The 17,323-nt window shown below is 41.1% G+C and overlaps 1 protein-coding gene across 8 annotated transcripts in view; it reads left to right on the forward strand.

Moving 5' to 3' along the window:
* Positions 1 to 17,323, forward strand: part of SNCAIP (synuclein alpha interacting protein) — a 344,510-nt gene that overhangs the window by 300,950 nt on the left and 26,237 nt on the right. For 6 of the 8 annotated variants that reach the window (XM_077290966.1, XM_077290935.1, XM_077290976.1 and 3 more), the window contains 5 exons: positions 2,900 to 3,025; positions 6,146 to 6,315; positions 8,496 to 8,576; positions 14,389 to 15,430; positions 17,054 to 17,124. In XM_077290966.1, coding sequence (XP_077147081.1) covers positions 2,900 to 3,025; positions 6,146 to 6,315; positions 8,496 to 8,576; positions 14,389 to 15,430; positions 17,054 to 17,124 — 1,490 coding nt within the window. The remainder of the gene's footprint in view (positions 1 to 2,899; positions 3,026 to 6,145; positions 6,316 to 8,495; positions 8,577 to 14,388; positions 15,431 to 17,053; positions 17,125 to 17,323) is intronic. The other 2 variants (XM_077290985.1, XM_077290994.1) reach the window with 1 other exon arrangement.

Consider the following 17,323-nt stretch of genomic DNA (forward strand, 5'->3'; position numbering starts at 1 on the left):
CCAGTTTAAACTACTAACACTGACCTACAAAGCCATCCATAACCTTTCTCCTCTGTATATTTCCAAACTAATCTCTCAATATCTTCCCTCACGTAATCTTCAGTCCTCCCAAAACCTCCTTCTCTCCTCCACGCTTATTCACTCCTCACCCAATCGCCTCCAAGACTTCTCCCGAATATCCCCCATCCTCTGGAATTCTGTGCCCCAACACGTCCGGTTATCCACCACATTTGGATCCTTCAAAAGAAACCCGAAAGCCCAAGAAACTTGAAGAAAGCCTACAACCTGTAATCATCACACGGCCACCTCAACACCATCGAAGCTACTGCAACCCCCGACCTACTGTCTCCTTCCCCATAATCCTGTAGAATGTAAGCCCGCAAGGGCAGGGTCCTCTTATCTCTGTACCAGTCTGTCATTGTTAGTTTGCTTACTGTAAGTGATATTTTGATGTAACCCCGTCTCATGTACAGCACCATGGAATTAATGGTACTATATAAATAATAATAATAATAAGAATAATAATAATAAGGGCCTTGGGATCCACGGATACAGCCCCTTGGCTGGAGAAATAATTCTTCCAGATAGCAATTTACTTTAGTGGAAATATCACAGTACTTGTGCTGCGCTTCCGAAAAAGAAGAAGAATCCTTGACGGTATAAAATAAAAGTTTTTATTAACCAACGCGTTTTGGTACCCGACTGGCGCCTTTTTCAATGTACTTTTTTCTACCTTCATCGCATTTTTTTTTTACCTTGAAAAGGCGCCAGTCCGGCGCTGAAACACTTCATTTTATTTTCATTTCCGCAAGTGCAGCTCAGGTGCCGTGATCTCTCCCCTGAAGTGAGGTATATTATGTAGTTCCTAGACTCAATAAATGTAATGGCAACTTTGTTCCATAATTTAATTATTGGTGAATAATAGTTCGGCCCACCATGACCAAGCTAACCATACTTTACACTTGTCTAGAGGAAGGTGGGATAGACTAGGAGTCACCATGTCTGTTGCCGCAGAATCTTTATATACCTAATCAAGGTATCTGTCATATTTGGCAACTGTTTAGAGTCTCCATTTGGTTGGGGAATGTTGTTTTGCTGTAGCCATGCCCCCTTTGTGTGACCACCCACATCCACACACATTTCCTGGCCTTTACACCTTCTTCCCTACCTTCCCTACCTTTCTATGACCCATTTTCTGCCTTCCCAAATTCGGATATCTTCCAGGAGATTTTGGCCCAGGCCAGATGATTTGCTAGTTATTCCCATTTTTGTACCTTTTTGTACTGGGCCATTAACCTTTCTTACCTGCCCCATTTCTAGTTGTATCCTTTATATTATGATGCTTGAGTTTATAATGTTCTCCTGCTGCAGAAATAACAAAAGCTTGTCTCCATGATTTTGTTGATGATGGCTTGACGTCGTCACATCTCCTGAAAGCGCTGAGGATAACTTTCATATTTGTACTTCAGTAAAATAATAAGTGCATGCTTCGTTTGCAGTCATATTGGTTTTAGCTGCAATTTTTCTTAATTTGTGCAAAATGCTATTATTTTGCCGCAATTGTATTATTATTTATAAAGCAGTAAATATTCTGCAGCGCTGTACTGACATTATCATCATTGTCCCCATTGGGGCTCACAATCTAATTTCCTGATCAGTATGTCTTTGGGGATTTAAGAAAACTTAAAAAATGTCAATGTGACCACATAGTATGAATAGATACTAAAGGCCTTCATACACTGATGTGCATGGGGTATCCTGACTTTCCCAGATGATGTCCTCTGGGGAGAGGATTGGGCATGTTGGATTTTAACCCCTGACTCCATTGTTCTCCCTGGAGGTAAGCTGATAATAGAGGTATCTGGTGACGGCTTATTAATCTCCCCGTATACAAACCTCATATTCCCTTGGCCACGTCATGCGTGCTTGGGAGGGAACAAGTGTTTGGCCGTCTGATGTGTATGTCCTCCTTTATGCTGGAATCACACATGATGGAGTAGATCTGAAAAGAAGATAAAGGAAGATATCTACATATCCTATACATTTCCATATATTCCTGTGTTTGCACCAATATTGCACCAGATTTTTGCTGTTTAATCTAAAGGCAGCATAATGTAAGGGCAGAATCCCTGATTCCAGCAATGTGCAACTTACTGAGCTGCTTCCTGTAGTTTTGATAAAATCACATTTTTGTCAGTAGGGGATTATCACTAGATGACTAGTAAGCCTGCTGCTTGTAGTACTACATATTCATCAGCTCTGTATAACCCCGCCCCCTCCACTGATTGTCAGCTTTCTGCCTATGCACAGTAAACACAGAAAACTGTCACTTAGTAGTGTGGACCGGTGTATACAGATCTTGGCATTTAGGGAACTGGTAAATCTGTAGTAGATAAACAGTGATTTTATCAAAACTATAAACAGCAGCCCAATAAGTGATATATTGCTGGAATCAAGGTCTCTGTCACTAAATCATGCTGCTTTCAGGTGGACTAGCAAAAATTTAAGATATTCCCTTTAAAGTATGCCCCAAATCCATGTAGAGTCCATGTAGAAGTAAACCAATCAGCAGTATAGCAATGAGACCTGTGGTTTTTGCACTGAGCCTGACAGATTACAAGTAAAGCGTAAGACTCTTATTCCGACCCGACAAAAGCCTCTTTCTGTTCCGATCCCTCAGCAGTGTATGAGACGTCTGCAGAAGCCATTCCCGGTTTACTGCAGCTTGATGCATCTACCAGAGGGGATATGAAATGCCGAATATTTAATGGAGAACAGTTGTTAAGTGGCTTCATAAAACATTGCCTCATTCCCTCTGCCAATAGACCTCGGTTCCATAGCATTGCTCTTGAAATGAGCTCTATTAACTGAGAACTGTCTTTCATGATTTCCTACATAGGAAAAAATACTATTGTGGCTTCTTCAATTTATGCAAGAGCAAGGGATTTCTCTGGATGAAACCGACAAATGTGGGAACAGCGCGGTGAATATAGCATCTCAGAATGGGTATCTGGGCTGTGTGCAGGTAAGAAGGAGAACTGACACTTACAACTTCTTATTACCTGGAGCTCGTCCTGTGCTTGTGATTTGTGAGAAATTCATGAAATATCAAAGGGAGTCTGTCGGCAGGATCGCACCCCCCAAACTCATTATATGCTCATGTAGCTCTTTCAAAGACAGGTCCAGCAATATCTTTACATGGCCAGTCCATTCCTCCATTGCTAAGAAATCAGAAGTTTAATTGATATGCAAATGAGTTTTAGTTCTGAAGTTTCCGTCACTCCAGCTCTATTGCCCGCCCAGCACTGGCTTCTCCTCCGCTTGACTGGCAGCCTCTATGCTATATGACGTCAGGCAAAGGAGCCGTCAGCAGGAGGAGGAGGCAGTGGATAAAGCTGGAGTGACAAACGCTTCAGGTCTAGCACAGCTCTTCAGTCTTACCTGCATATCAGTCAGTCACAGATGTCTCAGTAAGGGAAGAACAGACTGGCCATGTAAAGAAATTGCTGGACTCTTTTACAGAGCTGCATAGTATGATTTCTTACAGCAAGGTGCACACTAAAGGTTTAAGAGAGACACTGAGCTCAGTGATTGGCTCTGACTGACTTCGATGAAAAATAGAAAACCCCTTTAAAGTGAAACTATCAGCAGGATAGTGCATAGTAAACTACAGACAGTGTCAGGTTGGCGCCGTTATACTGATTACAATGTAGTTTAATGTTTATTTGTAGTTTTCAGTTAGTGATATGCCCGTGCTCCGGGGCGGCCTGTGGGGGGGTGCTCTGATTAGGTATCCATGCTGATGGCTTATGATGGGTGAGTGATCCTTTGGTGACCTGTCCCGTATTTTGCATATTGCATGTAATATGGTTTGAAAAAAAATCACATTCATCAGGCAGGCGGCGCCTGCGGTGTAGCATGGCACAGTGGATAATATGCCTGTTTTTGTTTTAGTTATACATATAGTTTGGTTTGAAAAATAAATAAAAAATATCTTGCTGGCCTGGATCTTCCTGTAGATCCCGGTGGAGCAGCGGAGATGACAGCTCCTCTGCTCCTGTCCTGGGCAGCGCACACAGCAATTGTATTCACATTGACTGACTGACGTGAATACAATCAATTGCGGGAAGGGAGCAATGGCAAGGGCGCAGGAAGATGCTGGGTGACCGCAAACATTCAGCAATTTTTTTTTTTCAATGTGCCCATCCCTGGTAAGCAGAAGCTGGCACCCTAGGCAGGTACCCACCTTGCCTACCACATGTCCCGACCCTGGAATCCAACTTACAGGCAGATTTGGGAACAAACAGATGATAGATAATATCTGTTCTGTATGGTGACTGTGAATATTCTGTATCTTCGTAGGTTTGCTCATACAGTTACTTGGGACAGCAGCAAATAGTATTTAATGTAGAAGTTTGACATCACAGTCATCCTTTTTGCAGTCATTAAAGAGGTTGTCCAGGACTTTAACATTGATGGCCTGTCCTTAGGTTCCCTTTAATAACCTATCCTGTCACACCAAAATCGAAGGTGAGCTAAGCCCACCGGTATCAGGGGCTTATCTACAGCATTCTGTAATGCTGTAGATAAGCCCCCGATGTATCCTGAAAGATGAGAAAAAGAGGTTAGATTATACTCACCCAGGGGGGGTTCCGGTATGATGGGCGTCACGGTCCGGTCCGGGGCCTCCCATCTTCATCAGATTACGTCCTCTTCTTGTCTTCTTGCTGCGGCTCCGGCGCAGGCGTACATTGTCTGCCCCGTTGAGGGCAGAGCAGAGTACTGCAGTGCGCAGGCGCTGGGCCTCTCTGACCTTTCCCGGCACCTGCGCACTGCAGTACTTTGCTCTGCCCTCAACTGGGCAGACAATGTACGCCTGCGCCGGAGCCGCAGCAGGAAGACAAGAAGAGGACGTCATCGTAACAAGATGGGAGGCCCCGGACCGGACCGCGACATCCATCGGACCGGACCGCAGCGGGAATGCCCCTGGGTGAGTATAATCTAACGTCTTTTTCTCCTCTTTCAGGTAACATCGGGGGCTTATCTACATTATTCCAGAATGCTGTAGATAAGCCCCTGATGCTGGTGGACTTAGCTCACCTTCGATTTTGGGGGTGACAGGTTCCCTTTAATGTCTGATTGGTTGGGGTACAGAGCTGCATGGGTCCATCAACGGAATAGTGGCCATGGTTGGGTACTGTAATCCACCCCCTATTGATTCAGATAGGTTGCGGATGTGCAGTACCTGGCCGCGGCCACTATACAGTCGACGGAGTTGTGCTGCTCAGCTCCGTAACTGAGCACTTCAGGCAGCCGTCACCAGAAACAGCTGATCGATGGGGTTGCCATCAATGTTAAGGTCCCGGACAACCCCTTTAAGAAAATTACTCTTTTATATGTCGCCTTATGTCTGTAATAAACATTGTCTTATTACAACTCAATTTAATTCTCTTAATTCTATTTATAAAGTCAGTTCCAGACAACAAAAAGTGGGGCAGGGAAGCTTGAGCCCAAAAGAGGAGCAGTTTATGGGTAGTCTCAGACCGGTTGAGAGGAGCACCTACTATATTTCTTTCTTCTGTGTTCTATAATTGAAAACATATCAAAAGCCGAAATCTTTGAGTGTGTACCAAAGCCAATGCCAAAAGGTTGTCTGAATTTAATGAGTCAAGTTTTGGCACTGTCTAAAACACTAGCTGTCCTCTAAAATATACATTAATATGAAATGGAAGAGCCAACATTTCAGATGCTTTATGTTTGGTGCCAAATATCATAAACTGATGTTTTTCATGCAAAAAAATGGCTTAGATAGCAAATACTCTCTTTTGACAGCATAATTGTTCATTTGTTTTTTTTATATATATTTTTTTTTATTAGCTCATATATAGTTTTTAGTGCCTTGATGGGCAGTATGTTTGAAGTGCCACATCTCTGATGAGGTGTGACTATTTTTTCACTTTTACTCAATACATGTGGTCAGAATGGAAATATTGTAGATATAAAGATCAAAGGTTTTAACACATGGATGCTGGGGTAGATGGTGGCAGTAGAAGTGTATGTGTAATTGGTAAAAATAAATCATTTTTCGTAGAAGAATAAATCCTATATTGTAAGACAATCTAAATTGTTCATGTTATTTTTTCAGACATTAGTTGAATATGGAGCAAATGTCACCATTCAGAATCATGCTGGAGAGAAACCATCTCAAAGTGCTGAACATCAAGGCCACAGCATGTGCTCCCGATACTTGGTGGTGGTGGAGACTTGCATGTCATTGGCATCACAAGTTGTCAAGCTGACCAAGCAACTTAAAGAGTAAGCAAGGTTACAATTACAAGATGTCTTTCCATCCTGTGTTTTTGGAAGACCGGGAGATCCACTTGAGAACTATTGCCTGTGTGGGACACCTGAGATCATCCATTGGAAAAAAGAGAGATACGATTTTCTACGTCTTAGGCTGCCGTCACACCAGCAGTATTTGGTCAGTATTTTACATCAGTATTTGTAAGCCAAAACCAGGAGTGGGTGATAATTACAGAAGTGGTGAGGCGTTTCTATTATACTTTTCCTCTGATTGTTCCACTCCTGGTTTTGGCTTACAAATACTGATGTAAAATACTGACCAAATACTGCTCGTGTGACGGAAGCCTTCCCGTCTTATCTACTGGGGCCAATTGCTTGGATGTATTTTACATAAAGGGGTCCCGCAACAAGTTTGTGTTCCATGAGTTTTTAGCTATTATATGGCCTTTTTGAGTATGACCCAAATTGTCCCAATAGGCCTGCGGTGGTAATGAAGGCAATAAAATGTGAAAAGTGAAATTTTTATTTTATTATTTTTATAGCCTTTAAAATAGTTGACAGTTTACAATTGCAGTTTCCTGACCTCAGTTAACTTAGGCGGATGTAAGGAACAAACTACAAAATTTAGCCAAATAGAATTTTTTGTGAACATTACATTTTACAGCCTGGATATGTTCACTTGATTGTTGTTGTTTTTTATGATGGTCATTGTGGGCTTCGTTTTTATTCTCCAGAAGTTTTTGGCTGATTCATCAACAATCAAAATATGGCACAAATGTACTCCAGTACCTTTTTCCCCCGTACCCTGGAGTGAGTTTATGTGCTCCAGTTATTTTGGCGCAAATATTTATATAGGTGTGGAGAAAATAAAAGTGAAAAAATGCCCGTGGTGGGAAGAGGTTAATCAGGCTTTCTTGAGAACCATTGCGTACATGGTATTCTATAGCCAAACACAAGATAAAAATCAGAGTGTGTGGCAAAGTAGTAATTTACAGCCAGCTGTAATCTGAGATACATAAAACAGTTTGAAGTTAATAGGTTTCTTAGAAGCTAGGAAGCTTTCCATAGAATGAATGTGAAATATTGTTTACATGGACTGGGGATACAAGATCTTGGTAGAAGTACCGTAATTACTAAAATAATACATTACCATCTGGCCTGCCATAGCCAATCTAGAATATTGCACCCTATAGATAAGATGGATTTTAGCTGCAAAACCAGTGGAAGAATTTTTCAATTTGAAGTTCCTGTTTAAAGACAATCTGTCAGTAGGATAATCCTTCCTAAGCCGTCTATATGGGCATGTAGGTCATAGGAAGCTGAATAAAATGATACCTTGATATCTGAGATCTGATGTCTTATTCCAGAGAAATCAATGTTTTTTTATGTAAATCAGCTGTTAAGATGATCTGCATGAGACTCCGCCTCCAGATCTGATTTTAAATGAAAGTGGGCATTACCAATGTAAGACATGGAATGACTGACAGCACGCTCTCCTGATCTACATGTCTCACTGTGGTAATGCCCTGTTTCTTTTAACATTTCATTTTCATTTAAGCTCTGGAGGCAGATTCTCATATAAACCAGTGTCCAGCCCATAGATCTTAACAGCTTATTTACATATAAGAAAAGCAAGGATTTCTCAGAAATAAGACATCGAATTGCAGATATCAAGGTACCATTTTATTCCGCTTCCTATGACCCACATGCCCATATAGATGTCCCTGAGGGTTGATTCTACTGACAGACTGTATAAGCTCTAACATTTTATATTCTGTCATAAGGATTTCTATATCGTACAAATTATTTACCGTAGGTGATAAAAATAAATTAATAAAAAACATTCATGCGTAATTAAAATTACTAATATATAGCGAAACTTTTTTCAAAGATTTCCATTTTGTTCTTAGAGATTTCTGCTGTAAATCTGTTCTGTGGGAAAATACCCCAATTCAAACTTATGGTAATGTGTTACCATACGGCCAGGCATGCAGTCTGAGAGTTCTAGTCCATGGTGTACAGAAAGCATACATAGAAGAAGAGTGACATGATGGACCTGTGTCCAGCAGCCTGGAGTCCGGTTGCCATTACAGCTTCTCTTTCCATTGTGGATATATTGGATGAGTAATTGCAAATAAAATGTTTTTTTTGTTTTTTTTTTTACAAGAACCAACATGGTCTTTTCATTACAGGCAGACAACAGAGCGGATCACTTTACAGACACATCTCCAACAACTATTAGAAGCCCAGAGGTCTCTGCCAACATCCCCCAGGTACTAGAATGCCAAATTCAAGCTGTCATTTTCACTTTGTAGCTTTCATCTCTTTTGTTTGGTGGGTCCATTGTGGTTTGTTTATTGCTATTTTTGAGTTAAAAATACTTGAAGCGGTTGTCCGGCCTTTAGCTACAAGTCTGCTATCACTCTGTGACTGCAGACTTGTGAATCCTAACATTGTATGCTCTGCGCGATCTAAGGATTTTTCGATGCTGGCACCGTAGGCAGACGGTGATCATGTGGTCTTACTATGTCATTTGCATACTTCTGGCCACAGTCCGACTAGACTTGTCCGGCCCTGCTCAGTACACTGCATTGAGCGAGGTAGCGCCTGTCTGGGTCAGCACGCGACCACATGTTTGCAAAACACCAACTTGCTGTCATGCGTCCACCACTAGTTCCATAGAATCCTCATAGCATGCAACGCGCGCAATGTGAGGATTCACAGGTCTGCAGACTTGTAGCCTAAGGCTGGAAAACTCCTTTAAACTTTATCAGACTGTGATATAGTCAGCTTGGTTCACCCATGTCTATCAGGATCAATTGGAAAACAAACTCCTCACAATGGTCATAAACCAAAGCCGTAGTGGTGTCATGCATAGGCCATGGTATGTTTAAATGAATACTTGTATCATAATCATTTACATTTTTGGATTTATTTGTCAATTCTTTGGCCCTTTGAGGTGAAGTGTATGTATTTTATGGGCTGTGAATAATAGATGAGTTCTCAAATGCTATATACTCAAATATTGATCTGTGCTTAGTTTTATTTTTACCTCATTCACAAAGTCTTGCGCATTATGTGTACATTATCACAGGCTAGGATTTCACATCTTGAAATTCACTTACGGCTCTTGTAATACACGGACTATTTGTGTAATGCGTTCATGCAGGAGAAGCCTTTCCATCGTAGCACACCATTATTATGTGATGGTGATCAGCTAAGGACCTCATCATCAAACATGCTACAGTGTAATATAATCAGTAAGCTACAGAACAGATCTGGACTTGATGAATATACTTTTCCCACCACAAAGCAAGCTATAGGTGTAGGGAAAACCCATTAACAGAATGTAACCTGAGGTCATAAGCTTTGCAGCAAGGTGGCAAAGCTTCAAAGTTTGAAAGAATTTTCTAATTCTAGTATAATAGCATATTCTTTATAGATCAGAAATTAGGTTCATGGACACACCTAAAAAAAATTATGAACAGTTCAGCCATCCCTGCCCTCACCCCACCGTTTGATTGTCACACTCTGCACTTCTGTTGTATATTGTGCATTTACATGTAGTTCAGCCTTCTCTGTTCTCCAGACTCCATCTTGATTCCCATTGTGCATTTTACTCCTCTATCTCCTGCTGTAAATGCCAAGGTACATCAGCAACGCATCAGATGGGCAGCTAGAATCCGTGATTTGCCTCCTGTGTTAACAATGTGATTATCTTTCTTCTAAACTCTTCTAAATAAAGCTAATAGATCACAAGTATACAGTCATGCAAGCTGAGTTGTGATCTCCTACATTATAAGTCTGTGACAGGAGCTGTCTAGTCACCATCAGCAACTGTGATAGGAGTTTCAGTCACTGCATGCTGTGAACTTCAATGGTTCATTCCATGCAGTTTCATCATATTTGAACTTCTAGTGACTGCGATGGCAGCCCTCTTTAGAGAATGTAATGCCATTAAATTTCAGAAGGCTCACCATAAGATCACACGTCCTATCTGAGGAAAAGGAATTCCCGAGTTTTCAGATAGAAATGAATACCTGAAGAAAATAAGACAATCTGTATATATTCATTGGGGCACTAATGACTGGCATTTTTTTAATCACTAGACTGCTACTTTAATTAAAACACCACAGAAAAAACAGGCAAAGGTGCTTACCTGTCCAGGCCTCAAATCAAATGCACTAACATGGTGCAGCAGGCCCAAGTAAAGATGGCGACTGCACAGGAGCGGTAATACAATGAGACAGCCAGCCTACAATCAGGGATTGACCGCTTGGCACACCAGTGCGAACAAATAATCTGCAGCAGTGTTCACACAGAGTATGCACAGCATATGGATCATAGCCTATTAGTAACGCCCTGTGGTGGGCTGCCCAGTGCTAACTGTAATGCGTCCCGTGTGAACAGAGGCCGCTACTTACAAAGCCATCAGGGCCCACTGCACCTCAAAAAGTAAAAATAAAAAAAGTGCACAAGAACATATCAAAATATGTAAGGCTGGTTTCACATTTGCGTTTTTTGCCGCTGCATTTTAGCACAAAAAAACGCATGCGTTTTTTCCCCCTATATTTAACATTAAAAACGCATGCATTTTTTTTTGTATGCGTTTTGCCGCGTTTGACGACGCATGCGTCTTTTCTATGCTTGCGTTTTGTTGCAGAAATGCAACATGTAGTAATTTCTAGAGGCGTTTTTTTGCCGCAAAAAAACGCATGCGTTTTTTTGCCGCAAAAAAACGTATTGCTGTCTATGTAAACGCATGCGTTTTTCAGCACATGCGTTTGGTTGCATTTTAAACGCATGCGTTTCAATAGAAAAAAACAAGAATACACACTGATAAGCCACCCCCCACCATCAAGGTGATAAAGGGATCCAAACCCTAACCCTAAACCTATCCCTAACTGTAAAGCCAGTAATTCAATTGCCGGCTTTTCATTTCTCCTGCCTAAACCCGACATGATATGAGACATGGTTTACATACAGTAAACCATGTCATATCCCCCTTTTTTTTTGCATATTCCACACTACTAATGTTAGTAGTGTGTATGTGCAAAATTTCGGCGCTGTAGCTATTAAATTTAAGGGTTAAATCGCGGAAAAAATTGGCGTGGGCTCCCGCGCAATTTTCTCCGCCAGAGTGGTAAAGCCAGTGACTGAGGGCAGATATTAATAGCCTGGAGAGGGTCCACGGTTATTGGCCCCCCCCTGGCTAAAAACATCTGCCCCCAGCCACCCCAGAAAAGGCACATCTGGAAGATGCGCCTATTCTGGCACTTGGCCACTCTCTTCCCACTCCCGTGTAGAGGTGTGATATGGGGTAATGAAGGGTTAATGTCACCTTGCTATTGTAAGGGGACATTAAGCCAGATTAATAATGGAGAGGCGTCAATTATGACACCTATCCATTATTAATCCAATTGTATGAAATGGTTAAAAAAACACACACACAATATTGCAAAGTATTTTAATGAAATAAACACACAGGTTGTTGTAATATTTTATTGTTCTCTCAATCCACATGAAGACCCTCGTTCTGTAACAAATTAAAAATAATAAACCAACAATATACATACCTTCCGTAGATCTGTAACGTCCCATGATGTAAATCCATCTGAAGGGGTTAAAATATTTTACAGGCAGGAGCTCTGCTATAATGCAGCTATGCTCCTGCCTGTAAACCCCGGGGAATGAAGGTAATGTAGGTCAATGACCTATAGTTACCTTCAGTCGCGGTGATGCGCCCTCTGTTGGATGTCCTCATATGACGTCGAGCGTGGGAACTTTTTTATATATATAAAAAAAACGAAACCCGACTTTGCCAAAAGTCGGCGACTTTTGAAATTGGCCGATCTGTTTCGCTCAACCCTAATTTTGATGATTGGCAGCTGTCACACACTTCTCAGCATGCGTTTAAAAAACGCAAACGCAGGAAAAAACGCATGTAAACGCGTCAAAACGCCGCGGTTTTTTTTACCGCATGAGAAAACGCATGCGTCTAAAAAACGCAGCGTTTGCACGCGTTTACATGCGTTTTTTCACCACCTGCTTTTGCGTTTTAAACGCTGCATTTTTAAACGCAAATGTGAAACTAGCCTAAGGTATTCAATTAGCATATATTTAATTTTGTAAATCATATTCATCAAATATTTTTAGGAATGGAAGGTTTTCATCATTTCTGTTCTCCCTTAAAGAACTGTTACTTCAAGAACTTTACAGTATCACAATGACTTATCATGATATGGTGCCACATCTGTCATCTACTTATTAATTAGATATAAATTACCAAAAGCAACTCTATATTTTGAGAACATTTTACTTTTCACAGTTAGTCTACGTTCACATTAGCGTTCGGCGCCGCAGCGTCGGGCACCGCAGCGTCGCCGCATGCGTCATGCGCCCCTATATTTAACATGGGGGCGCATGGACATGCGTTGTGCTGCGTTTTGCGACGCATGGCCGCAAGCGTTGGGCGCAGAGAACGCAACAAGTTGCATTTTTTTTGCGTCCAACTTTCGGCAAAAAAGGACGCATGCGTCGCAAAACGCAGCGTTTTAGCGTGCGTTTTGTTGCGTTATTGGTTGCGTTGTGCGTTGCGTCGCCGACGCTGCGGCGCACAACGCAAATGTGAACGTAGCCTTAAATAGTAATGTAAGATGTAACTTTTTTAAAAGCTATGTATTTTAAGGTACATGTTGAATGCATATGTACAGTGAAAGTAGTTCTATCTAGACAAATCACTTCTCTAATAAGGACCTGTTGATGATCAGCAGATCTCAGTAAGTCCAGTAACTGAAACTTGAGAAGCTGTAGGTGGCCGATGGAGGAGAAATGTGGTATTATATGCTATTTGTTCCAAAATTTCAAAAAACGTCAGCTCATTAGGTGATGAGGAGTATAGAGGTCTGAGCACATGGACCCCAAACACTATTATCTTCTGTGAACACAGAATAGATTATGTTAATTTTTGGGCACATGTTGTTTTAGATTCAAGCCAAGAAGAAATTAGATTCACTACTGTCACTACAAATCCATTATAAGACTAAAGAGTGACATTTTTGGTGAGAGCAGTAACTTGTACCTCCATTTACAATACTGATTTGTACCTATGATAAGGCATTTGTGTCCCTAACAAGCAGCAGAACCTGGGTGTAATTTTTAACTCTGGTTTGTCTATTTTGGATGTTCAATGGGGTGTTGTTGTAGGCACCTCCTTCCCTCCTGTATCTAGACCCTGATCATGGATAGAATATGGGGAACTGGAAATCCTTGCAGGCTAGGTTCTGTCTTGGTTCTGCTTGTGTGAGAATTTTATTATAACAAATATCTATTCTGTAATGCATAAAAAAAACCCAAATGCCCTAATAGAAGGCCCCAATTCATCCAGACTAACGTTTTGCACAGTTTTGATGTATAGTATGCTGGATCAATCTGTCACAACCAGAGCTTTTAGATTTAGAATGAAGCAGAGCTGAGAAAGCTGCCCCTGCCCACTCCAGGCTCTGTATGTACATAGTCTATAGACAGTGAGCTGCTTATCACAGGGGGGGGGGGGGCGGGGTTCCGGTCTAATGTAGTCCAGCAATGTTAATCTCTTAATGATAAATCCTTCACAGTTAGTGAACAACAGCGCGCACTTTCACAATTGACACATCCCTGAATTCTGTGTTTCAGCCTCTATCACCTGCTGTCTTCAGATTACATAGCATATAAGATGAGCCAAATTAATTAAGAGGTGTGTCTCCTAATGAATTTGGCACATCTTTCAGCTATCTTGCACCACTGCAATCAATGTACTGCAGTGAGACGGAAGTGCACTTTCTTTATAATTTACGCCACTTTGGTGTAAATTATAATGCTCCAGGTAATTTTTTTAAAGTTGCCTGTGCTGGCCAAGACGGGTGTGTAAACGATATGTTGCCAATATTTTTTTGCAACTGCAAGTTGCGCTAAAAACTTTCAAGATTTCAAAGCGTTTTAGAACAGAATTCTGGTGAAAACTATTTGATGAATCAGGGCCTTGCTGGTATGGCTTTGTTTTTCAGAATGACTGTTCTTTGCATTCATTAGATTCTCTTTTCACAGTTCTCCATCGTCCCCAGCTTCAGACAGTCTCCCGGGGAAGTCACTTGAATTAGATGATGTTACACAGAAAAATAAACTAAATGGCGTTCATGACAGCTATCAGTCACTAAGCACATCTGCTCCCAGCAGACTCAGGTGTAGAGCCCTAGATGAAGAGTCTGATAAGATTTTGCGGCAGTTGTTAGGAAAAGACTTGGCAGACAATGTTTCTAGTCCTGAAAAATTATCACTGGAGTTCCAGGATGGGACATCATCCAGGAGTGGTAAACGGATCCCGCTGGAGAAAAGAGAGTTTAAGCTTGCTCGATTACGGCAACTTATGCAACGGTCTCTCAGCGAGTCTGATACAGACTCCAATAACTCAGAGGATCAAAAGCATACACCCATTAGAAAAGCTGATAAGCCAAGGCCACAGCCTATAGTGGAAAACGTGGAGAATTCTGAAGCTCTCCAGCTGATGATAAAAAAGCATACACAGTCAAACACTGCAGGACGACGGTTTGTTTTAGGGTTGAAATCTAAATCTGTGGATGGCCATAGTCCATCACCAACATCAGAAAGTAGTGACCCAGACTATGAACCTCAGTACCAAACGGGAAGCATACTTCAGTCTTCCGGTTCAACAGACTCAAGTTCTTCTTCAGCACAAAAGACAACAAGCCCTAAAAGTGCTTTAAAATCTCCTTCTTCAAAACGCAGGACTTCCCAAAATCTGAAACTCAGGGTAACTTTTGAGGACCCTATTGTTCAAGTGGAACAGACTGAAGTAGATCCCAATGACGTTAAAGAGAAAGATGTCGGAAAGACACAAAAGTCCCAATCTAATGGAGAAGTTGGGGAGCAGCATAAAAAACCGTTTGGTGCTTTTCGATCAATAATGGAGACTTTTAGTGGAAATCAAAACAACAATAATAATACTCATTCTGCAAATCCTGTGAAAACTTCATCGTCATCAACTTCACTGTCATTTTCCTCATTAGGCAGAAAAGCAGGAGATACAAAGGCGTCACCTTCGAGCAATACAAAAGGAAAAAGCAAAAATGTAAGTAATAACAACATAAAATCAATTAATGTTTTGATTTAACAAGCTCATTGTATACGCACTAGTTCCTATATTGGAATTTTTTTTCCAGAATTTGTTAAATTGAATAATAAACCATTTGTAGCTCAATTATCTTATTAGCTGAACAACTACTTTCCTTGGTGAGATGAGTTAGTAGTGCTTTTAGTGCTTGTAAAGGAACCATGGTACTTCCCCCATTCTTCAAGGACCATTCCCATCTTGTAATGTCATGGCATATTGCTAGAATATTTCATATCTTTATCGCCAATAAGGGTCTTACTTTTTGGACTCCCACCAGTCCTGAGAATAAAGGAGATGTAGAGCTAGTTTAGTTCAGCATAACCTTTACTGTTTTTCCCTACACGAGTGCCCTTCATTCTCCAGATCAGATCCTTCAGATCCTACAGATTGGATCTTCTATGATCATAAAGTGATGGGAAATCTCAGCCTTCACATTACAAGACTTCCAAAAACCACTTGGATCCTACCTTGTCATGCCTGTATTCCTCTGTATGTGTCTGGGATTTTCTGTATATTAATGCATGCATGCCTGTATTTGGGGTAAACTATGACAGGGTCACGGCATTCTCTTACTCTTACTTCTCAGGATACCAAACATCATATAAAAGGTTAAATACATAATTATTCACAAGTGATCATAGTACAGGTGGCTTTAACGGGAACCTGTCATGTCCAGAAACGCTATTTACTTGCAGATCTAGGGTTAATCTGCAGTTAAATAGCATCAAAATGCTGCCTGGCTGCCTTATTGGAGCAGCAGCTTCAGGGAGAAAATGAACTTGCATTCTCCCTGCAACATTATTTCCAGTCATTAGGGTGGTGCAGGGAGTGGTTACGGTCACTGCTTACTATAAAGTGCACGCACTTTTATCACTCCCTGACACTGAGATTGATGGCCGATATAGTCAGGTACTCTGCAGGCCGGTATTTGCTATCCATTTTCTCGCTGTAGCATCTTTTTATAGCTATTATAGCTTATAACATAGTAGCCTTGACAAATTATTATCTCTTGCAGTTATTTTTGGCTCCGTTATATCCCCCCTATGATTTTTTTAGGGGAAATTCTTAGTATATATTTTAAGTAGTTTTAACGGTGTTTTGTCCTTATTGCAATTCTATATGTGTTATTTGCTCTATATTCACTGTGTGCCTCTTTTATGCCCGCATTGTTTTGCTTTTCTCAGGCACAGCTCCAGGCATTGATGTTGCAGCTCAGCCAGATTTAATAAGCAGGAGTGATTAGTAAGGGTACACACAGTGCTAGTGTCGTAGTGTCACAAAGAAATGTGATACGACTGCACTTTGCTCCTATTAATGTGGTCCGTAACTTCTTGCCAGCTCTTTGACTACCCTAGCTATCTCATAGATATCCAGTGAAGCAAAGGTAGCACAAATGGAAACCAAAAAAACAAGGACACCTTCCCAGTGCATCCAGTGGTAAAACTCTAACTATCCCTATAAGTTTAGGTCATATACGTTTATATATGCCTGTATACACAATTACTTCCATGTCCTGTAACTGTGGTATATATAAGCATGCTGCACGTTGCATGTACTGACCTGTATATTGAACTTTCCCAGGAGCCTTGCACCTGCTCTTCAAAACTGTCCTCTAGGCCATTTCTTGAGGACCTCGTTCCTAATCATGCATGGTATGTGGTGCTGGTGGTGTTGATTAAACAGTTTTTTTTTTCTTTCCTCTTCTGCTTTTTTCTGTTTCTTGCATTCTTTTCTTTACTAGAGATGTAAATTAACTTTATAGGTTTTTCCAAGCTTTATCACTACAAGTAACATCATACATCTAATGCTCTATCCCGCTGACAGCTCGAGCGATGCACTTTTGGCTGCACT

The sequence above is a fragment of the Ranitomeya variabilis genome, chromosome 1 (assembly GCF_051348905.1).
Source record: "Ranitomeya variabilis isolate aRanVar5 chromosome 1, aRanVar5.hap1, whole genome shotgun sequence".
Classification (NCBI taxonomy): domain Eukaryota; kingdom Metazoa; phylum Chordata; class Amphibia; order Anura; family Dendrobatidae; genus Ranitomeya; species Ranitomeya variabilis.